Below are 22,488 nucleotides of genomic sequence, written 5' to 3' on the forward strand. Positions count from 1 at the left end.
CAATGCCTGGTGTAGTGATACAAGAGTCAAAATGTAAGTGACAGTGTTGGAAAATGAAAACCGCTGAAAGACAAGTATGACATTTTAAACTATATTGACTGACAAAGGCCCATTCTCTCACTATAACAGGCAGACCATGTAGCAGAGACCCAAGTCAGTCTTAACCACTATACAGTAATGAGTATCGTTACCTCACTCAGCTGAAGAGAAGGAATACCCACACTGTACTTCATAACGCACAGAGTGTTTTTTACACCATCACTGATCCATGGCTCACTTGCACCTCACTTGTCATTTTAAATATCGCCATCCACTTGCACTCGCAAGTGAGTAAGCTTATCACTAGAATTTTGCACAACCTCTGAAATTAGCTCTGAAGTTAAAATGTATCTTTTAATGTTTCACTTTTAATTGTTTTTTATTCACTCTGCTGCTGAAAACCTCACTTGAGTCCACACCACCAGTTTTACATAAGTCATCACCTCAAAGCTAAAGCTTACCTGTTTCAAAGGATCCTTTGTTTTTATTCAGATTTTCAGATACAGTATAAACAAATTTGCTTTCTATGTGCTGTTATACATTGTGCAATCTAGCAAATATATAAGAAACACACAAAGTAGTTTTCTATGTATTTTAATAAAACTAAAACATCTGTTTCCTGTCTGAAATCTTCTTTGTGTCTCATCCTCTTGTTATTCCTGGAAATTAATCAGATAGGCTTTATAGTTGTACTGGCCTAACATGTATACTGGACATTCTGTTGAAAGAAAGTGCTGTGTAACCAAATTAATAGTGACAACTGGCCTGCCACAATACTCAAGACAAGAAACGTTATATTGACATTTCTTGCACAAAAAGTTTTAGGATACTTAGTGTCATACAGTGCATACATGCAAATGTTAATAAATAAACACTATAAATCAATGGGTGGTCATTTAAATGCAACAAATGTTTTCTAGCCAAATTATGGCTTATTACTGCTGTTAATTGGAGCCACTTACATCCTTGTGTTTGTTTTATTCATATTTACAGCTTTAACATTCATCAATTAAGCAATAAAGCCCCCCACAACATAATACTTTTCTTTTCACACAGAGAGTTTGACCTTCAATGTTAAAGAAATCAGGATATCAACTTTGTTGTACTTCTTTTCTTGGTTTCAGAACACATTTGTAGTGTTTACAAGCACTTTTTTTTAACGGTTTGTCTTTAACTGTTGATGTGGCATATGCAGTGTTTTCTCTTTCACTGCAGTGCATGATTTCCTTTACGTATTAGACTTTCAGGGTCAGATACTTTGACCATTGAAGGAAATGATACTGTTTGTACAGATAATTTTCCAGTTCTAAAGGCCGTTGTGGCAATATGTTAATGTTTTGCAAATGATATTTAGTATGGAAATGTATTCACTGTAAATTTAAATAGTAAAACAACATATTTGAGAGAATAAGAAACACTTTCAAAACATTACCTGTAACATTGAGATTTATCCAAACTCTTCAAACTTTTGTAAAAATGAAAAGATAAACCATGTCTGTAAGGTAATTATTTATAGTAGTAATGTAACATAAAGACTAATAGCAAAACATATATTTTAATGAGTATATTATAAGTATAAAGCATGGGACATGTTTATTTTTATAAACAAATATCAGACAATGTTCTCTCATCAGCACTTGAACATTTTAACATCCTGATGAACATTTTCTGTGGTTGTCATTGTTCAGTTGCTTTGCTAAACTCTGGATTTGTCTGTGTTTCAGTCACACGATGAGCCTCATGGCTTAATCCATTGTTTCTTTATGTGCACGTATTCATTCCTGTCTTTATTTGCTGTCAATTATCTTGTCGTCACTGTGGTCTTCTGTCTGTGTACAAAGTTAACTCATGTTTTATGAGCAATAAAGTATATTATATAAACTCTTTCAGAGAATTTGGAAATGACATTGCATGTGGTAAACTTGCCGTAGTGACAGGGTGTCCATTAGAATGACTTTAAACAAATGACGTCATGTAAAAGATAAATTGTCCGGAAACGTCTCTCTTGCTGCTGCCAGCAGGTTTTTACTGCTGTGGTTGTGTCATTCATTTGCCTCTGGCAAAAACTGATGTTGACTCAACAGTGCAAACCTTGACAAAACACCAACTATTGACAGTAAAATGTTTTTGTGTTGTTACCATTTTAGCTAGGTTTACGTTAATGTTTTTTTGTGTCATTCGTATTATTGCATTTGAAAAGCAGATTGAAGCTGGGCCAACCAGACAGGGAATTAAGCCTCTTTGCCAAAGACATTGCAATAAAGTTATGATAATTTACAAAACTGGAAACAAGAAAGATAATCCACTAAATACAACTTCCTGATTTTACACACCAGTCAAACATAAACAGTCAGTAAGATGCCACTTTAATAGTTATTAGGCTTTATTGGCAGTAGAGCAGACAATATGACATGTCACAGTAGGAAAAGCACAGGGGTAAATAATCAAATTAATGATGACTGAATTCCATTTAGCTGCTTTAATTTGAGTCCGGTAGGCTATTGTGCAATAAATCACAGATTTAATATTATTCGTAACACCTTTTCTTTTCATACTACTACTACACAAAATGTGTGCTGTGCCTGTGAAAATGCTTTATAGCCTACTTACCACTTCTGCATTTAAGTGAAGCACATTTGTTAGTCCCAAAGTTCACTGTGTTGTTTCTGAGGTCCTAAAGGGAGTGCTAGGTACTTGCCAGGGTTCTCTGCCAAAATAACGTTGTTAAATACTACTTTGTATAGGCCTAAATAATATCCAACACCAAAAAAGATATCAGATAGAGCTAATTATGGTCAGTAGTGTATTGGCCTACATGTACTACAGTACCCTCCACATGCCAGGAAAGGTGGTGAATGTTCTAGGAGCCCCCATTTCCAAAGGACCCACGGTAACGTTACCTTAACGCCAATATCCGTAACGCCAATATCCGTGTTTTAAATGAAACAATTTAGAAAATAAACTATTTATTTTAGGCAATACCATGTACAACTCAAGGACAAGGGGCAGCTCAAACTCGGTTTATCTTAGGTATGTATTAGCGTTAACTCACTTTGCGCTTTTCATTTGCATTAGCATGTGTATGGTAAGCACTAGAAAGAAGAGACTACCAATGAATGTACCTTGCTCGCTCACGTGCCCCTGGTTCTTGGCTCCTCTGCCCAGAATGACGTCATCGCGGCAGAACGTAAGTGAAAGCGTGCGCGCCGCCTGGGAGGAAGAGCCTTCGCACGCGTGATGTGTGGGACATAATGGTGGATAGGTAGGGAACACACTACAGCTCGATGAGAGTTGCACATCAAGTGTTGACCAATTTCCAGTTGTTGTCTTGGACCCTTCGATTCCTCTGACTCGACTGCTGCTCGCTGCCTGCTCGGACTGAACGACGCCCTTGACCGCAACAAAATGCCGAATATCAAAATATTCAGCGGTAGCTCACATCCGGACCTGTCTCAAAAAATAGCAGACCGCCTGGGTCTCGAGCTGGGGAAGGTTGTTACGAAGAAATTTAGCAACCAAGAAACATGGTACGTTTTTTTTGTTGTTGTTCTGGCTAACTTACTTTAAAGAAGCTTACAATTACAGATAGGCTATACCTGGTACGCAAATTGTTGTAGACTAGCGACATGTAACCATAATGTTATTTGAATAGAAACGTGGTGTCATGGTGATATTGCCGCGCAGTGTTTTTAGGAACTTGTAGTTCACACATGGCTGACGATTCATGCTAACTAACAACCTATCTGGGAATTCTGAGCAACAAAGCCACCGTAGTTGCCTCAATAAACTAAAACTATAATGTAATATCATCAGATACCATATGACACTCGAGACCTTCTGACTCAGCATAGTGCTTTTTAAAACCCAGGTTCAGATCACACGCCATTGTTTACTCTGCCTCATCTATATCCTGCTAGAAGTGCTGTTTATCTTGTCACCTCTCTCCTCTGGCAGCGTGGAGATAGGGGAGAGCGTACGTGGGGAAGATGTCTACATTGTGCAGAGTGGCTGTGGGGAGATTAATGACAATTTGATGGAGCTGCTGATCATGATCAACGCCTGCAAGATTGCCTCTGCCTCCAGGGTCACGGCTGTCATCCCCTGCTTTCCGTATGCCCGGCAAGACAAGAAGGACAAGGTGGGGGTGAGGGATATCTATCTAATTACTTCTGTCATGCCATTTGCCATCCTGCATCATGACAAGAAGCCTGCAGTCATGTCCATCAGTAACCAATTGACTGGGCATATTTGCTTTATTTTTTGGTTTGTTTTCCTTTCCCTTATTCTGTATGCTTTGCTGAATCAATGGCAGTTCCCATCTCTGTTCTTACCTTGAGCTATTTGCCTGTTATTTACTCCCATACTCATTCCAACATTTGAATGATGTTGCATGAATGGAATTTTTACACTATAAACTACCAAATCTAAACTTTCATTAGTGTTTGTGATGCAGGATTAGATATCATCCAGGTTTTTGTTTTGAATGTGTTTATATAGCTATATGTATCCTACTATTCCCATATTAAATCCATATTGCAGTTATGCCGAACACCTCTAATTTTAACCTATTTTACTGCTGTAGCTTAGCAAAATTAAAACAGAATGCCTCTGTTTAGCCATCCCATGTACATACTGGTGATTGCATCACCCACTGTATTGTAGTATATTGAAAGAGTAAATGTAATACTGTAAATATTTTTTATATGACCAATTTTAAGGTCTAGAGTCTAAAAGATTGTAAAAACAAAAAATTTTTTTACTGAATGGCTAAGCGCTTGGTTAAGTGTTATTTTTAGAAACAAGCCATGCTTGCCAGTTCACATATTCAATGTGACTGATGAGATCTATTTTCATTGCAGAGCCGCGCTCCTATCTCTGCCAAGTTGGTGGCCAACATGTTGTCGGTGTCAGGTGCTGACCATATCATCACTATGGACTTGCACGCCTCACAGATACAGGTGAGCAGCACAAAAGCGGTCCTAAACAGAAGTCCATCTTATTCAGTATTCTGCCATTAATCTGTCCTTTTGGGTAATATTTTTTACCTACATTATAAACCTAACTTTCATAGCCTTACGTTTATATAGATGTCAACAAAGGGAGACATGGGCCTTCTATTGGTCCTTCCAGCAGGTAGTACATGTTCAGCTCCTGTGAACCCAGTCCATATTCATCTATTATCTTTTTCCAGGGATTCTTTGATATCCCTGTTGACAACTTGTATGCAGAGCCAGCTGTGCTGAAGTGGATCAAAGAGAACATCCCTGAATGGAAAAACTGCACCATCGTCTCACCCGATGCAGGAGGAGCCAAGAGGTATGCCAGTGGCACTTGCCGTACTGTAGGTCTTCTACCCTTGAGCATGTCCTCTGGAATTTACTTAAGATTAAACTTTTGTTGGCTTTACTAATCTTTAACAGGGCTCTTACACATGTGCATCAACAACTTGATACACTTTGGCATGCACACTAGCTCTAACTCATGGACATTTTACTTTCCCTTTGCAGGGTCACCTCAATAGCAGACAGGTTGAATGTGGACTTTGCCCTTATTCACAAGGAGAGGAAAAAGGCAAACGAGGTGGACCGCATGGTTCTCGTCGGAGATGTGACGGATCGGGTCGCCATTCTAGTGGATGACATGGCCGACACATGTGGCACAGTCTGTCATGCTGCTGACAAGTAAGCCCCTTTTCATTTACCTTCTGTGGTAAATGAATTGGTAAATACATTTGGAACTTCACAGCATAACAAGAGTTGACCACCACAGGCAAGTCATATGGAGCTTTGTAATGCATAATACTGTTTCTCTCCCTTAGACTAATTTCTGCTGGTGCCACCAAGGTGTATGCCATTCTAACCCATGGCATCTTCTCTGGCCCAGCTATCTCGCGCATCAACAATGCCTGCTTTGAAGCTGTGGTGGTCACCAATACAATCCCTCAGGAGGAGAAGATGAAGCATTGTCCCAAAATACAGGTCAGGGTACAGAATTTATCTTTTTTTCAATGTAAAATAAAAAGCAATTTTCCAGAGCCCAAAGGGAGTAGTGAAACATAATTGTATAAAGTTACGGCATTTGCAGTAATATGAAATAAAGGTGCAAATCCTCAGTTTGAGAAGCTATCGTTTTTTAATTGGTATTTTTACTTGATCAATTACTATCAGTCTTCTTTCAATAAACAAATCATTTAGTCTAGTTATATTCACAACATCTCATCTTCTCTCCCTCCAGGTTATTGACATTTCCATGATCCTTGCAGAGGCCATCCGTAGAACTCACAACGGCGAGTCTGTGTCATACCTGTTCAGCCATGTCCCCTTGTAACAAATGGTGCCTCCCATCTACTGTGTGCTGTTACACCAAATAAGAGAAGAGGGAATTCCCCCAACCCAAACACAACCATTAGCAAAGATTTGCTAACTGTGAAAACAAAAACAAGAATAAACTGTCATGTCTGTTACTAATGCTAACCACCCCCCCCCCCCCTCACTTGAGTCCCTTCCCTCTTGAGCAGCGTCCCTTCATGTCTGGGCACCAAAGCAATCGCAAGCTACCAGTTTAGGCCAGCATATTTATTGTACTTGGATAAATAAGTGTTTATCCACTGTGAACTTTGTACTCCCTTTTCATAACATGTATGCCATTTTTCCACCATAGGGTACAGCTTAACTCTACTCGCTCTTTTTTTGGTTTTCCATTGGCAAAAGGTGTGGATAGTACCGGGTACTTTTTTTGGTACTACCTTGGTCCATAGTTCCAAGCAAGCTGAGGCAAAATCAAAAGGTGGAGTTAAAATACTGCGGACCACCGATTGGTAAGAGAGAACCGTCACTAGTGCGAAATGCGACATCCTACACATACCTTTTTTTTGTTTTTTTTAAATAGGCAAGCTTCCATGAGTAGCGATCGCAATAATTTCTGTTCACTCGACCCAGAAAAAAAAAAAAAAAAAAAGCAGCCCACAAAACTATGCGGTACAATTGACTTAGTGCAAACGTTCTTCTGTTTGGTTTCTGATAAAAGGATTCAGTAAGTCTCGCGTTGACGATTTCAGGCACAGCAGTGTCATACAGCGGCGCTATGGCGATCATCTGAGAATCCCGCCTACACTGAAGGGCTATTATCCACAGCGGAAAATGAAAAGAGAGAAGTCCTGGTACCAAAACGTGAGCAGAGCTGTATCGTACAGTGGAAACATGGCATTGGGTACAGAGTTTCTCCTGACCATTTGACCTCTCCAGGAGTCATTTCAATCTGTTGTCAAAGAGCTTGTATAAATATCCCTGGCAGGTCCCAGTGGTCAGGGGAAGCATCTGCCATGTAAAGCTGTTACAGTGCTTTTTGTTACAATGAACGAGTTTAGTTTTTCATGTTGCTCCTGTGTCATCTGCTGTTTGAAAGATTATAATTAATGAAGTGAATGTGTATTGGACTAGTTTACAGTGCCACTGAAGCTCCACTCAACCCAAGAGTGCCTCAACAGTCTGAAATGGAATGTTTTTTTGTTTTTTTTCCCCCTCCAGTCATCTCCTCCCCCCCCTATTTAGCTGTTTTTTAATTTTCTCACTTGTTGAAGAACTTTTACATTTCTTATCAGGCTGTAAAAGACATTATAGGATGTTTCTTTCAACTCTTGAGGTTCCCTCCATTGAGTGGGGTCTACCCAGTGTCCAGGGTTTACCCTTTTTAGGTTCTGCGCTGAAGGTCTTTCTATAGAGAAGCTGTCAGGTTTTTAGTTTGGTGTCTCTGCAGGCTGGAGCTTCCTTTAGCAATGTTCACCTGCTAATTTTATTTTCATTTATTGTATGTCTGGAGGAAGGATTTGTTAATAATTTGCATATTCCAAACCTTTTGTGTTTACTTTTTCAGTAGGGTGAATGCGCCGGTTATCTGAGGATGTGTTCTTAATAAAACCTGGCACTTATTTTTTTTCTGGTATTAATGCATCGTACCTGCAGGCGTATAACTATTTATAACTGCCTATAAGCTCAATATTAAAAAGTTACATACGACCAGGATCATAGAGGGAAATTATATTGGTTATTTAATGCACATTACATTTATTGCAGTGGATGAAAGCTCATTTCCCTTGGTTGTCCCTGGGCGGAGGACATTGATGGCCCATCAATGACATGATGTCCTTAATTTTATTTTTAGTTAATTTACATTCTACAATAATAATTAAAAAAACAAACCTTGGTCTATATGTTATAGCCTTCCAGTATTTGTAGACTAAATATTTTGGCCAGTAAATAATGTATTCAGTATTTCCCCACCAGAAATGAGAAATCGTGGTAGTGTGGAGAAGGCTTTGAAACAGCTCCAAGGCAATATTATTGCACAGTTGTATTTAAAATATGAAAAATCCAAATGTTTGGCATCAATTATTCTAAAAAGGTAAAGTAAGAAAAAAGAAATAATTTTAGTAGCAGGTTATATACGGTACTTACAATTCCTGTTATGTTTTTTTCACTTGCTTGTAACACCCTTGTTCCATAGGGAGAAGACACTTTGATTGATAGGCAAAACAACCAATCGCCGACCACGTGACGTAGCCCGTCTTGACTAGTTATTCTAGAGAGGCTGACACCGGCAGACGCTCAGTGCGACCTCCCATCTTGACACTGTTACACATTGACGAGATTTTACCGTTATTTGTCCGGTTTCGGTTAGAAACGAGTAGAAAACGTTTTTCTATCGTAACTGGACGAATAACCAGAAATTATCCCTCTCCACGTGCAGTGTAGGAAAACAAGTATATGCCTGTGCTGCCTTTATATTTCAGCAATGAACGGAGGAAAATGAAAATAGACACTACGCTTTTTTGCTCTCTGCTGACAACTGGCTGGGTAAGTAAATGTCATCTCGGATTTGGCTTTAATGTTTCTGATCAAATATAATTAATGTTCTTGTGTTATGCATTAATATATGATTTAAGTGTTTCTTTTGATGTGGTTTTCTACCATGTAGATTTCAGTTTAATTTATTCATTCATTTACAGTGTTAAGCATAAGTGAATACACCCATGCTAAAGTTGATTAAAAAGAGGATTAAAAAAAATTCTTTTGGAAATAGATCTTAATGCCTTAATTTAAAAAAATGAGGAAAAAAATCAACCTTTAAGGAAACCAATTTTCTTAGTGAATGAATAATGTAAATAAATGTTCTTCCTTAAAATACAGGGGGCATAAGTATACACACCCCTATGTTAAATTCCCATAGCAGCAGGCAGATTTTTATTTATTATATTATTATTATTGTTATTTCATGGCTCCAGGATACTATGCATCCTGATAAAGTTCCCTTGGCCTTTGGAATTAAAATAGCCCCACATCATCACATACCCTTCACCATACCTAGAGATTGGCATGGGGTACTTTCCATAAAATCATCTCTCAGTGCAAATCAAACCAGCTATTAGGCTAACTGAAATAAAACAGAAATAAAGGTTGGATTTATTTTTTAATTAAGACATTAAGATCAATTTCCAAAAGATGATTTTTTTTTATTCCTCTTTTTAGTCAACTTTAGCATGGGTGTATTCACGTATGCTTAGCACTGAGCAGTATGACTGTCCTGTGTAGAGATATTTCTATTTTATAGACATGTAATTTTACCTAGATGTGTCATATTATTCAAGTTATAGTGTGAAGTTTATTATGTGGCTCATTGCATGAGTTGTGTGCATATCTTGAGGAGAAGGTTACAAGTTCCAGGGGATACACGACTCCTGTACCAAGATGTCTCAGATGCACAGAATGTTTTAGCTTACGCCTTTAATCATAATTTAAAATGTGCTAGTATGTTAGAAAACTATTTGTATCAGATAGAGAAGTAGGAAATATCCGTTAGGAGGTGAAAAGGTTATGAGAAGCAAGAAAGAGGAAGTTGCAGTTAAAACCACAAAGAGAAACGAGAAAGATCTCTCATTAAGAGGCAGGGTTTTACTTTCAAAGGCTGAAAGGATGTCTAAATTAACATACACTGCATTTTCACTTAGTGTTGATACCCATACCTGTAAAGCTATAGACAAACTTCTCTTTGACTTTGTTTGGAAAAACCACACTACACATTATGTAAGAAAATCTGTTCTAATGAATGAGTACTGTAAAGGTGGCCTTAACTTTTTGGACTTTACTACTTTAAATCATACATTTGAAATCAGCTGGATCAGGCGATACCTCCGGTGTCCAACTTTATTTTGATCTGTAACTATAATATTGACAAAATCCCCTCAAACTTGCTTCTTTTCATAAACAAATGTTATTGGCCTGGTCTTTAATCTTCAAACCTAATTTTAGTCCCCACAGATTTTATATTTGGAGCAATAAACATGTTTTTTTTTCAAAAATAGTAACAATGGTTTGATAACAATATTTTGTTGGTCAGTCAATTATTTAACCAAGACGGTCAACTTTATTCTTATTCGGAATTTCTTCAGCAGTATGGTATCCCTGTTACTCCTAGGGAGTTTTTGATTGTTTTCAATGCTATACCCACAGGTGTAATTGCACTTTTTAGACGTTTTATGGCTGATAGTAATCTCCCTGTTTTAGGTAATGATACTGATGTTGGTAGAAGTTGCTTCTCGTTTTATTTTTTGTATCTCCCCTGGCGTACTTGACCTGTTTGTATTGTATACACTTGTGGCTGTATACTTATGTGCTCAAAAAAGAAAAGGTCAGAAAACGGGGCTCAGAAACTGGGAGGCTTCATGGACTGAGCTTTGTATTTGATGTCTGGTTGCTAGAGATGATAATTAGTCTCTCTGTGACCCTGCATGCGTTTGGTAATACTCAATATCATATCAAACTCATACTCATTTATGGTATTCTGGTTATATAGGTCATCAACGAGTACACGGGGAATTAGAATTTAGAGAGATTATTGGAGTCAGATTTCTCTGGCCTCTGGGCCTTCTGCTTTTCCCAAAATTCTCTACACCTGTATTAGGGCAACACTGAAATGATTTGTGATTCTATTTTTTCTCAGCTCAAGGATGGCAGGAAATCCGGACGATAAACAAGATGTAGAGGGCCTCAAGGACCCAATGGTTCATTTCCACAGCTTCTTGCACGGTGGGACCTCCAGCTTGCTATCCACCTTCATCGTCTTCCCTGTCTACAAAATTGTTTTCCGTCAACAAATCCACAACACCCCAGTTTATCAGGCAGTGGGACAGCTCTACAAAGAGGGACCTGCAAAGCTTTACAGGGGCGTGGCCCCTCCATTACTGATGAAGACCCTGAATGGCACGCTGCTGTTTGGCCTCCAGGACATCCTCCTCCGCCAGCTCTCCCTGTCATTGCAAAATGTCACCTCCACCTCTGCCCTTCCTGCTCTGGCTGGGTTTGGCGCAGGTATGGTAGAAGCTGTGGTTTTTACCCCTTTTGAACGTGTCCAGAATGTGTTGCAAAATGGCCAAAATGACCGCCATCTACCCACCTTGAAGAGTGTTCTTGTCAGGCTGAAGGCACAGAGGCTGGCCTTGGGCTACTACAGAGCCTTGCTTCCCATCACAGCTCGAAACGCTCTTGGCAGCTCCCTCTATTTTGGCCTGAAGGGGCCAGTGTGTGCTGCCATGGAGGGACAGGCGCTCTATCCAATGGTTTCCTCCTTCATCTCAGGGACGCTGACCTCCATGGCAACCAGCTTAACTCTTTACCCACTGAATGTGCTTGTGGCAAACATGCAGGCAGAGGTGGGAGGGGAAGTGAAAGGGGTCATGGCTTGTTGGAGGATGCTCTGGGAATCTCGGCAGAGGAGTGTAGCTCTGCTGTACAGAGGAGGTTCTCTGGTTATTTTGAGATCATGCATTACATGGGGAATCACCACTGCTATCTATGACAGGCAGCAGAAACGTTCAGGCTGAAGAGATATCATTGGGTGCCTGGATAGCTCAGTTGGTAGAGCGGGCACCCATATATAGAGGTTTACTCCTCAAAACAGTGGGCCGGGGTTTGACTCCGACTAGCCCAAAAAAAATCATCTTTAAGAGACGTTGAAAAATAATAAGGCCTTTTTCACAGCCGACATTTTGACTTGTCATAGTAAGAAAAGCATAGGCATTATACTCATAAAATGAATGGCTGTGATCTATTCAAGTGTCCCAGTAAGCCAAGCCAGTGTAACAGTTAGCCAACATGAACAATACTAGGAACCTGAAACTGATGCAGCTAAATAGAATTCAGCCATCCATTCATTTGCACCTGGGATGTTTCTACTGTGACATGTCAAAATGCCTTCTGTGAAACAAGGACATGATCCATCACCTGATTCAAACCAATACACAGCAAATTCAGTGTGTCTCTGTGAACCACTGCCGGGACTTGAACCTCAGTCCCTGAGGTGCTGGCCGAGTATTTATCATGAACCAAAGTTACATATAATAATATAAATATGGTGCAGGTGAATAGGTGCCTTGTATTTTCACTGTCTCAAAGGGGTATTTCACCAATTTAACACAGTCATTTTACTAATCATGGGAAGTACGACTCAGCCTATGAAAGCAGTTGTATAATGTCATCTGTGGTTCGGGAGGAACTTAGCTTTTTTCAATTACTTTTGGACATTTTTGGTTTCAACATGTAGAAGAAATTACAGGAGACTACAATTTTATAACAGAAACCCTGCAGTACAAATTGGAGCGTGCATTTTGTAAAAGGCGGTTATTTACCAGCCAGACAGGGTCTAAAAAAAAATGGGTTACTGTATGGAAAAAGTAGAAACCAAGAATGTCCTGGTCCAGAATCTGTCTGCCAACTGGAACTTCTCTGTGTGGAGTTAGCATGTTCTCCCCATGTTTGCATGGGTGTCCATATATGCAGGTTACATTAGCCAACAATTATCCTCAAAGTGCATTAAAAAATATATTATCAGTCATACATTTAAGTGGTGTCTATGATGTGTTTTCGTGCTATTCTAATTGATTTTTGTCAAACCATGTCATGTCATAACCAGTCCACTAGATGGTACTGTGTTTAAAAAATAAAAAATAAAAACGTCATGGACTTCCCATATTATACATCCAGAATTCTTCCACGCAGATATGGGGAGGAACAAAGGCATGCGTCAAGTGTCCAATCAAAATTCTTCCTCTAAACTTTGGGAGCCAATGACAGCCAGAGTATCAGTGTCCATGTTGTTGTGCAGGGCGTGTTGTCTCTACTTAAACCGTTGATTTTGCAAGGATTACGCAGACGCATTTTCATACAACGGACGCTGCGCACCTCTGCATCAGGTAACGTTATTCAGGATTAACTCGGTTTGTTATCTCGTGCATTCAAATAGGCACATAACCACCGTATGTATGTAATGCAAAAATCATCAATTTTAAGAAATTATTTTAGATTTCAAAGGTTCGAAAACTCGTGTTTTCAACATTTTTGCCATAGACTTTCCACTACAGTTAGCTAGCTAACGTTACTGTTAAGGTAATGTTAATTCTGTTACTGGGATGTCTGTGTATAGTGCTGCATTTTTCTGCACGGAAGCTGTTAAAGTAGTTTGTGTGTGTAATGTGTTTGTTCATTGTGAGCAGGACATGTTGTTTCTTGTGATTGGATTACATAACTCCAGAGTTCCGCCCAGTACTGTCTTTTTTACATTGTTGGGGAAGCTACTTTGAAACCATAGCTGCGAAGCTACCAATTACTTCACACCGGAAGAAGTGGAACTACATCCAAGCTACCCTATGGATAAACCCATAGACTGTATAAAATAGGCGAAATCTAGTTTGGCTAACTAAAGAGACTTAAACAAAAAAGGTAGTTTTTTTTGTTTGCTTGTTTAGGGCGTCGCTGCACCCGCTGGTGGAGGGTTGGTGGGCATAGAATTAAAGTTGTTTTATTATTATCCAATAAAAATATTTAAAATAAGAAATGGTTCAAACTACTTTTGTAAAAAAGATCAAAATTTACATGTGATACAAAATATAAAACAAAGGTCACAATACCCCACTATTCATGGGAAAATGCAAGGAATTTCAGCTTTGCTTTGGTTTTGTATACAATGTCAATTGGACCCAGGTGGGCATATTGCACCCATGCAGCTATTTCTCTGAACATTTGTTAATACGTAGCAATAATTATAATTTGTGACTAATTGACACCTAATATATGCAACTATATCCAGGCAAGGGTTAAACTCAAGGGCAGCTGGACTTGGTTAAAGGTGCTCTCCAGTCCAGTTGCCATTGAGTTTAACCCTTGCCTTGCATAACTATGACCTGGATGACTGAGAACCTTCACAGACATAATATGCAAGTTAGTTTTACAAATTTCAGATTCAAAACATTAAAAACTATAGCCATTTATTGTTCACGGGTGAGCTGACATTCCAGCTTCCCTGAATGCCCCCAAGACTTAAACCTGTCTTAAACTAAAGTGGCTGCCTGAGGAATGCATTGTCTAGGCATGCCTTGACGGCGGTCAGGATGAGGGGAAGGGTGTGGGGCTGGTTAAATGGGTTCAATTATAGTAGGGAAGCAATGGTAAAATAAAGATAAAAAATAAATCATTCTTTTACTTTTATGGGCCAATATTATTTGTAGTTTCAGTAGTACCAGAGATGGTTTAGAACAGACGCCCCAACTCAGTATCTTCCTGTATCTGTGTCACATGGTTTTCTCCACTGCCACGCCTATTTAGGAGACTAGTGGCAGATCCTGAGTATATATATATATATATATATATATATATATATATATATATATATATATATATATATATATATATATATATATATATATATTCCAATGGGAGAAGTGAACAAAAGATTATGACCGATTCTTTCGCCCCATAGTCACTTAAGTAAATATAGGACCCATTTTTCACAAGCCACATATCGCCTGAATATTCTGACACTAAAATGGCATTTTTTCAGACCGGCAAATCCGGAAAAAACTTTGTTCAAGACCTATTTCCGTCTCAGGAACAAACCTCATGAGATCTGGCGACACATATGTTTGTGAACGCCCAAACAAATTTTCGTCTTTTAGTTGTGTAAATATCTAACGTTAACAAAAGAAAATGTTAATAAATTATACAAATAACTTCATCCATTCATACAACATTCACTACATTTTCAAATGAGGCTACTCCCACTTAGGATACAGGAAGTGTGTAGTTATTTGTTAATTACATGGTGTTCATTACTCCCAATACTGCGTTTAAAAAAAAAAAAAAAAAATGCTTTTTCATGTCTTTCTGAAAGTCGAAATCTTTGATTTAATTTTTTTTTTTTTTTTTTTGCTCCCACTTTTCTCCATTAGAAATCTTCCAAAATGAGCAGCAAATGTCCAGTCACTAAGGAGGTGCAGCAGTTTAAAAAGGAAAGGCTAAATAGTACTGAAGTGGTAGAAAAAAACCCTCTCCCGACAACGCAAGGTAGGTGTTAAATCATAAATCTAAATCGTCCCCTTTTGATCCAGGTTTCGTCAGCTCCTTGTTCAGCATAGTTCTACTCCTCCCTGCCGATCATCATGAAAGGCAACTGCAAACATTGTATACTGATTAACTGCCAGTACACACCCAACCCTGAGAGCTCGTCCTTGTTCTGCTTAATGCAAACTTCTTCAGAGAAAAAAAACATTACCCCACCTCTATCTGTTTATTATAAGATCTGTCTCTTTAAACTGTATATTAAGAGGCTACGTGAAGCAAATGGAGGTTCATGCTATCCAGCACTGTGGGGTGAAAAAAACAAATTGTAGAGCAATGAATCAGAGGCCCACATGATGTACTGTACAGTAGATGAGCCTCACTTCAGATTAGGGTGTGATTTTAAAGTAGCAGCAGGAGGAGAGTTTAAGTAAAAGTGTTGCAATATGCTCCTCCTTTCCTTCCAGAGGTTGAGAGGCTCCCTGCTGACTGACTACAGGCACCGTCAGTATTGGCATTGAAGCAGGTGGCACTGCTGGTGCTTGTCAGCTTTTTCTGAGTCTTTAACTGCGAGTTTTCCCGGTAGAGCTGTGTTGCATTGCGTAAGATGCTTTTGAGTTGCATTATGGGAAATGGAGGCTGTGTTTTTGAAGCTTGCCCCATAAGAACCCTCATACACGAACATTTAAGATATCTCTTTTAGCTTTTGATTTTGACATTTATTTTAATGTAAATCTTCTTTCACAAAGTTTCTTTATTTTTTATTTTTTTTGAGTTTCCAAACTTTGTAGAAGTGCAGTGCTAAATTGCTAGAATACCTCTTAATTATGTGCACACCAGTCAGTACACACCTGATAATTCAGACATGACTCCTGACCATTGACTGGTAGTTCTGGCATCTCATTACTAACAAAACCAAAACTTATGAGTGGAACCATATGTTGCACCAGCTGCTGCATAGTCAAATCTTACCCACCCTCTAGAATATTTGACACTGCTGCTTTAGATTAAATATGTTCTGTGGCATTTTTTAAAATTCATTACTACATAATGTTATTGTTTAATCACAGTGCTATATCAGTTTTCTTTCTCGTCCTGACAACAATTTAGGACTAATCTTTGATCTCCAGACTCCAGTTTTAGATTGATCACCTCATCTCTGTCTGTCTCTCTTGTAATCACACAGTAATTGAAGAAGAGAAGATAGCCATGGAAGAGGAAAGTACCTGAAAAATACCTGCCATGATTTCTTTCTTTCAGTCCTGCCCTTTTACCTTCTGTCCCTGATTAGAAATCATGTCATCATCTCCGTCCCTGCCTCTTTTTTCGGTGCCTCTGTTTTTCTTGTATTTCTCTAAGACTGTGCCACAAGTAGAAACTTTGTAGAAAACATGGTTGTCTAGCTTTGTTCTTAAATCTTGGAAAAATGTTATGTCTTCAGCAAACTTTGCCACGCAGACACATTCCCCACAAAACTGAAGCATTTCATGTTCCAGCTTTGCTCTTACTTCCAGGCGGATGGCTTGATTTGTACATATATGGGATTGTAATGCAAACATGAGTGATTTAAAAAAAAAAAAATAATTATGGGATCGCGTGTTCATGCTTTCACCTGCATCTACATTTTTCTCAAGCACTGTTAATAGTCCATATTTGTGCTTTGACTCAATCATAATGTCTGCTTTCTCTCACTTTTTTTTCCATTAGAAAGCTGCCAAAGAGCCACTCAATAAGGAGTTGGAGACGTTTGACCCACAAGTGCTTAAAAAGACTGAAGTGCAAGAAAAAAACCCTCTTCCAACTGCTGATGGTAGGTGTTTAAGAGAAAAGAAGTGTGCTCTCAACAAAAAGGGAAGGGAGGGAAATTCAGGTGTTGCAGCAGCACAAAGGCAGAACTAGGTACAGATAAATACAGAAGTAAAAACAATGAAAAAATGAGGTTGTATACAACTAGAATAAGAATAGAAGTAAAAATAGAAACTACACAAAAGTAATTAAAGACAGAGTTACAATAAAGTGACGATAGTGTGGTTGAAAGCAGTGGAGATAGATATAAATACAATTATTTATTTAGGTGTAAGTACGTCCCATTTTTGTGAATGCGATATCTCAAAATTATCTCAAATTTTGCATAAATGTCCACTTGGTCTCAAGGATGAACTGATTAGATTTTGGTGGTCAAGGTCACCTCACAAAATGCTGTTTTGGCCATAACTCAAGAATCCCTACACAAATTATGACATTTCACACAAAGGTCTATAAGGATCAAATTATGTATTAATACCCAAAAAGGCCAAATGCCAGTAATTTATTGATAGAGGCTGACATCATAATGTTCTGCCAAAACACTTTGTGTGTGTCCGAGATAGCTCAGTTGGTAGAGCGGGCGACCATATATAGAGGTTTACTCCTCAACGCAGCGGGCTTGGGTTCGACTCCTGCGGCCCTTTGCTGCATGTCTCTATCTCTCTCTCCCCTTTCATGTCTTCAGCTGTCCTGTCAAAGGCCTAAAATGCCCCAAAAAAATATATATATATATATATATATATATATATATATATATATATATATATAAAATTTCTTTTATTATTGCTTAAGTCTTCACTACATATATTGAGCCTGGACAGACATGGATGTGAACTGCAACTTAACGAAATCTGTGAAATGTTGATTAATCTACGACTTGGTTATACATTGATCACCTCTGTCCGTCTCTCTTGTAATCACAGTAATTGAAGAAGAGAAGATAGCTTTGGAAGAGGTAGGTACCTGCCACAGTTTCTTTCACTCCTGCCCTGTTACCTGCTCTATCTTCAATTAGGACTCATGTCCATCATCTCTGCCTCGGTTTTCTCTGAATTTCTCTTAAAACTATGCCTCAAGAAGAAACTTTGTAGAAAACATGGTTGCCTGGCTTTGTTCTGGAATCTTCTGTAAAAATGTTATGTCCTCATCTAACCTTTTGTCCAATGCAGACACACTTTCCCCACAAAACAAACCTTTCATGTTCCAGCTATGCTCTTATTTCACTGTGTTCACTTCTTTGGCCCTGATGTGCATTTTAGGTTTTCCTAATCTCTTTAATGACCTCACATGAATGCAGATCACAGTTAAAGTACAGCATGTGTTCTTCCCCATACGCACTGTTGTGGAACTGAATATATGTAAACAGTACAGTGTAACATGACACCGCATTAGAGCTGTTCATTGTGAGCAGGTAGGCCTAGTTACATGTTGTTACTTGTGACTGCATGCATAACTCCAGAGTTCCGCCCAGTAACATTACTGTCTTTTTAAATTGAGGTGGGCCTGGATTTGCATACCTGTATGGGATTGTACTGCAGACATCTTGAGTGATGAAATGATAATTGTTCATTCTTTCTTGTACATTCAAAATCTGTTTTTTTGATTTTAATCATAATTCCTGCTCTCTCTCTCGCTCTCCCACGTTTCTCCATTAGAAAGCTGCCAAAGAGCCACTCAATGAGGAGTTGGTGCAGTTTAAGACGAGCAAGCTAAGGAAGTCTATCACGAAAGAAAGTAACCATCGTCCAACTGCTGCGGGTAGGTGTCAAAGAGAGCTCTCAGTAAAACTATCATCCTTGAGCCAGGTTTTTATTTTAATTTTTGTTTCTTTTAACATCTTCTAGACAACTGTTTACTTCAGAGTCCATTGCACATTTTTATACTTTTTATACATGTAAAATTAATTTTAATAACAAACCGGAATTGCTGAACTTAACCAAAACAAAAAAGATGGGGGGGGGTATGGTGTAGGAGAGGGGATTGGACTAGGGGAGAAGTACCTTACTGCAAATTTGGGGCTAGATTAAATTAATGTTTTATAGATTGTTGTGGTAGAGCCTATTCCATTTGTGTATGTGATCTTTGATTGTAAAGATTATTTATTTTTTGTCCAATGTATTCTATTGTTGAATTAATACCCAAGATGTTTTCGTGTGTGTGTGTTCAACTCCTTTTTTTTTTTTTTATAAAAGGCAACTGCAAACATTGCATTACTGATTAACTACAGGTACACCCAACTTCCTGAGATCTTATTCTGATGATGTCATCAGGGTTAGCGCGTAAGACTTGAAGACCACTTATCACAGAAAGCCTGTGTCCCAAACTGGGACTGTGGGGTTTAAAAGACTTGGGCATTTATTTAAAAGATACCATTGAGTTGTATTATAGGAAATGTAGGAAGGTGTTTTTTAAGCTTGCCCCATACTAGACACAAGTGCCTCTGTAGCTTTGATCTTTTCAGTTTTTACTTACTTTACTGCTGCTTTGGATTATAATTCTCTCTCTCTCTCTCTCTCTCTCTCTCTCTCTCTCTCTCTCTCTCTCTCTCTCTCTCTCTCTCTCTCTCTCTCTCTCTCTCTCTCTCTCTCTCTCTCTCTCTCTCTCTCTCTCTCTCTCTCTCTCTCTCTCTCTCTCTCTCTCTCTCTCTCTCTCTCTCTCTCTCAGAAATTGAAGCAGAGAAGAGAGCCATGAAAGAGGGGAAGAAGTAAAAGGGGAAACCCCTTTCATGATTCTTCTTGTTGAGACCTCCATTTAGGAATCCTGTTAAGCATATCTGCCTATTCCTGTGTTTTCATGTTTTATTAAATGGTGTTTGGGCTGATCCTATGGGTGAAAATTCTGTCTGTAATCCCATGTAAATTAAAGAAATGGGTGTACTATATTGTGCTTTTTCATGCTGTTTAGAAAGTACTGAATGGAGTAATAAAACAATGTGACAGGGTCCAAGGTGAAAAATCATAAATTCTTGTATTTATGGAAATCCATATTACATTGTTAACAATACAATAAGTATCCCTATTACCATTCAATGAACCTTTAGAGAATCAAAATATTGTCAGGTTCCTTGTTACCATGCAGGAAATGTTCTAATAACATGATTTTGTTTCTTTTATAATAAAAATGGATCTCAAATGTGTTTTCGCCTCTTCTTTTTTTTAAGCATATTACACAGATTTTTATCAGGACAAAGTAGTCTAATGTAAGCTGGACAGTCTGCTCTCCAATCACAATGTATGATCACAATTTATTATTTCAAGTCTTATGCCAGAAATATGAAACTGCATCAGAACGTAAAACTGAACATGAGAAAAAAAGTATCATTTAAATACATGTTAAAGTAGTGTCATTTAATTAACGTACCGATTTTAAATATTAGAAGTTACAAGGTTAAAGGTAGAATGTATTGTAATTCTCTTCACAAACCTCACATGTAGACAGTTTTCACGGTCACACGCTAAGTCAGCCTATTGTCTAATAGTACAAAATATTTATAATAATGGACGCTCATGCTCTTGTTAATATTTAGCTGAGAAGAAAAGGGTCCTAAATCAAAGCTTGTTTCTATCCAAGTTTAATTTTTTAATAATAAAAATGTGATCCTTGTTTGAGCATGCTCAGCAGTATTGTGGAAGCTATAGCCTTGCAAGCTACCAATTACTTAGCAAAATGTTCAATTACAGCAAAGCTACTCTAGGGAGAAATGTAGAGCTACTTAGAAAAAGTAGTTCAAACTACTTTACATATAAAACAAAAAAGATCAAATTGACAATTTACATGTGATACAAAGTTGTAACAAAATATTAAAAACTTCACTCAATTAAGGTAATTCCTAAAAAAGTGCCCACTTGTTCACAAGTCATACACAAACCAAAAATAACCCCTTATGCATGGGAAACTGAAATGAATATCAGCTTTGGTTTTGCATACTGTCAATCAGGCTCTAATTTCTGACTTCCAGAAGTGGTGGGCATATTGCACCAAGCAGGATTACTCAGCCACGTAACTTCTAAAATAGCCTGCAGCTATGCAACTTCTCTAAACATTTGTTGATAAATAGCAATCATTTTATTTCTATGATAGCAATACTCAATACTTATGACTAATTGGCATTCAAGTTTAGTTTTACAAATTCAGATTTAAAAACAATAAAAACTATTGCCATTTATTTTTCACAGGTAGACTCAGACCTAAACCTGTCCTGAACTGAAGTGGCTGCCTGGGGAATGCATTGCCCGGACATGCCTTGACAGCAGCCAGGATGAGAAAATGGTGCAGGGCTGGTCAAAGGGGGCTTAATTACAGTACAAAGAAGCATTGGTAGAATAAAAAAAATGCATTTTTCTTTTTTATTGCCCAAAATTGTTTGTAATTTCAGTAGTTACTACACACACAAAAATAGCAAAAAGTAATTACTACTTGAATCATTATGCAAATATAAATGCAGTTAAACTACCAGCAAGCTACTGCAAAATGTAGTTACTACTAGTTTATTTACTACTTCACTAGTTCACTACTCTCCAACACTGATATTCAGTTTACCTTAGCTACACATGATATATCTGACTTCAGTTTCAAATGGTTGAATGAATGTTTTTACCCAGTTAAAGCTTCCTCCATCTAGAGTTACAGCAGGTCTAAGCCTGCTGATGAAAAGGGAGTGGATCAGCTGCAGGTGTTACACATTCCACATTGCCAACATGTGATATGGTTTATGTCAGAAAAGTGAGTTCTAACTTAGTTTCCATATAAAGAGGTGTCCTATTTAAAAGCATAAAACATATAAGAAAATGTTTACATGAATCTTGTATCCTTGCAGCATGAACATGTTTTTGGAAGCCTGTTTTGAGGAAGGAGAAATGCATCACATAGAACATCAGGCTGAGTTTTTTTTCTCTTGTAGTATATGTGGATTGCTTAAGATTGCACACATGCATCTTAAGCAATCCACACATAGTATGAGAGAGATAAAAGGAGTGGGCTGTGTTTTTCCACAAGAAGCCTGTTGAAACATGCTCATACAACAGCATGCAGGTACTTGAGACATACCTTATACCATCTAATTGTCTTTTGTTGGGATTTAGTTAGCAAAATGACAAAGACAATGTCCCTTCTGTTGTCAATCAATTATAGCTTTTATGAATCTGCAAAAAAGTGATATGCATGTTGTTTTCTTTTCAATGATCTTTCAGGATCAGTCGTGTCTGTGCACTATGATGACAACAGACTAGACATTGCAGTACAGGAAGACAAAGAACGTATG

The 22,488-nt window shown here is 38.2% G+C and overlaps 3 protein-coding genes across 4 annotated transcripts; all 3 read left to right on the forward strand.

The window, feature by feature from the left end:
• The first annotated feature begins 3,240 nt into the window (after positions 1–3,240).
• prps1b (phosphoribosyl pyrophosphate synthetase 1B) lies at positions 3,241–7,966 on the forward strand. Of its 2 annotated transcripts, none has more exons than XM_078260852.1 (7): positions 3,241–3,566; positions 3,994–4,183; positions 4,899–4,997; positions 5,231–5,355; positions 5,547–5,720; positions 5,858–6,017; positions 6,274–7,966. In XM_078260852.1, the coding sequence occupies exons 1-7, from the start codon at positions 3,445–3,447 to the stop codon at positions 6,364–6,366; spliced, it is 963 nt and encodes a 320-aa protein (XP_078116978.1). In that variant the 5' UTR covers positions 3,241–3,444; the 3' UTR covers positions 6,367–7,966. The 2 variants fall into 2 exon arrangements, with proteins under 2 accessions (XP_078116978.1, XP_078116979.1); XM_078260853.1 differs by having other exon boundaries at positions 3,242–3,566; positions 3,994–4,177.
• A 486-nt stretch (positions 7,967–8,452) lies between these two features.
• On the forward strand, positions 8,453–12,037 carry LOC144524534 (solute carrier family 25 member 53-like). Its single transcript, XM_078260854.1, has 2 exons — positions 8,453–8,891; positions 11,035–12,037. Exon 2 carries the CDS (start codon positions 11,042–11,044, stop codon positions 11,912–11,914), a length of 873 nt encoding a protein of 290 aa, XP_078116980.1. The 5' UTR covers positions 8,453–8,891; positions 11,035–11,041; the 3' UTR covers positions 11,915–12,037.
• A 1,135-nt stretch (positions 12,038–13,172) lies between these two features.
• Positions 13,173–20,364, forward strand: tmsb1 (thymosin beta 1). Its single transcript, XM_078260855.1, has 7 exons — positions 13,173–13,282; positions 15,314–15,428; positions 16,609–16,644; positions 17,134–17,232; positions 18,152–18,183; positions 18,884–18,986; positions 19,893–20,364. The coding sequence occupies exons 2-7, from the start codon at positions 15,326–15,328 to the stop codon at positions 19,934–19,936; spliced, it is 417 nt and encodes a 138-aa protein (XP_078116981.1). The 5' UTR covers positions 13,173–13,282; positions 15,314–15,325; the 3' UTR covers positions 19,937–20,364.
• The last annotated feature ends 2,124 nt before the right edge of the window (positions 20,365–22,488 follow it).

The sequence above is a fragment of the Sander vitreus genome, chromosome 10, assembly GCF_031162955.1.
Source record: "Sander vitreus isolate 19-12246 chromosome 10, sanVit1, whole genome shotgun sequence".
NCBI lineage: Eukaryota > Metazoa > Chordata > Actinopteri > Perciformes > Percidae > Sander > Sander vitreus.

What these genes read in the sequence shown, in the direction of transcription:
- prps1b (XM_078260852.1), top strand. Translation starts at nt 3,445, where the DNA reads ATGCCGAATATCAAAATATTCAGCGGTAGCTCACATCCGGACCTGTCT. An exon ending in TGCACGCCTCACAGATACAG is followed by an intron (nt 4,998 to 5,230) that starts GTGAGCAGCACA and finishes ATCTTTTTCCAG; the next exon opens with GGATTCTTTGATATCCCTGT. An exon ending in GTCTGTCATGCTGCTGACAA is followed by an intron (nt 5,721 to 5,857) that starts GTAAGCCCCTTT and finishes TCTCTCCCTTAG; the next exon opens with ACTAATTTCTGCTGGTGCCA.
- LOC144524534 (XM_078260854.1), top strand. Translation starts at nt 11,042, where the DNA reads ATGGCAGGAAATCCGGACGATAAACAAGATGTAGAGGGCCTCAAGGAC.
- tmsb1 (XM_078260855.1), top strand. Translation starts at nt 15,326, where the DNA reads ATGAGCAGCAAATGTCCAGTCACTAAGGAGGTGCAGCAGTTTAAAAAG. An exon ending in CCCTCTCCCGACAACGCAAG is followed by an intron (nt 15,429 to 16,608) that starts GTAGGTGTTAAA and finishes GTAATCACACAG; the next exon opens with TAATTGAAGAAGAGAAGATA. An exon ending in CCCTCTTCCAACTGCTGATG is followed by an intron (nt 17,233 to 18,151) that starts GTAGGTGTTTAA and finishes TTGTAATCACAG; the next exon opens with TAATTGAAGAAGAGAAGATA.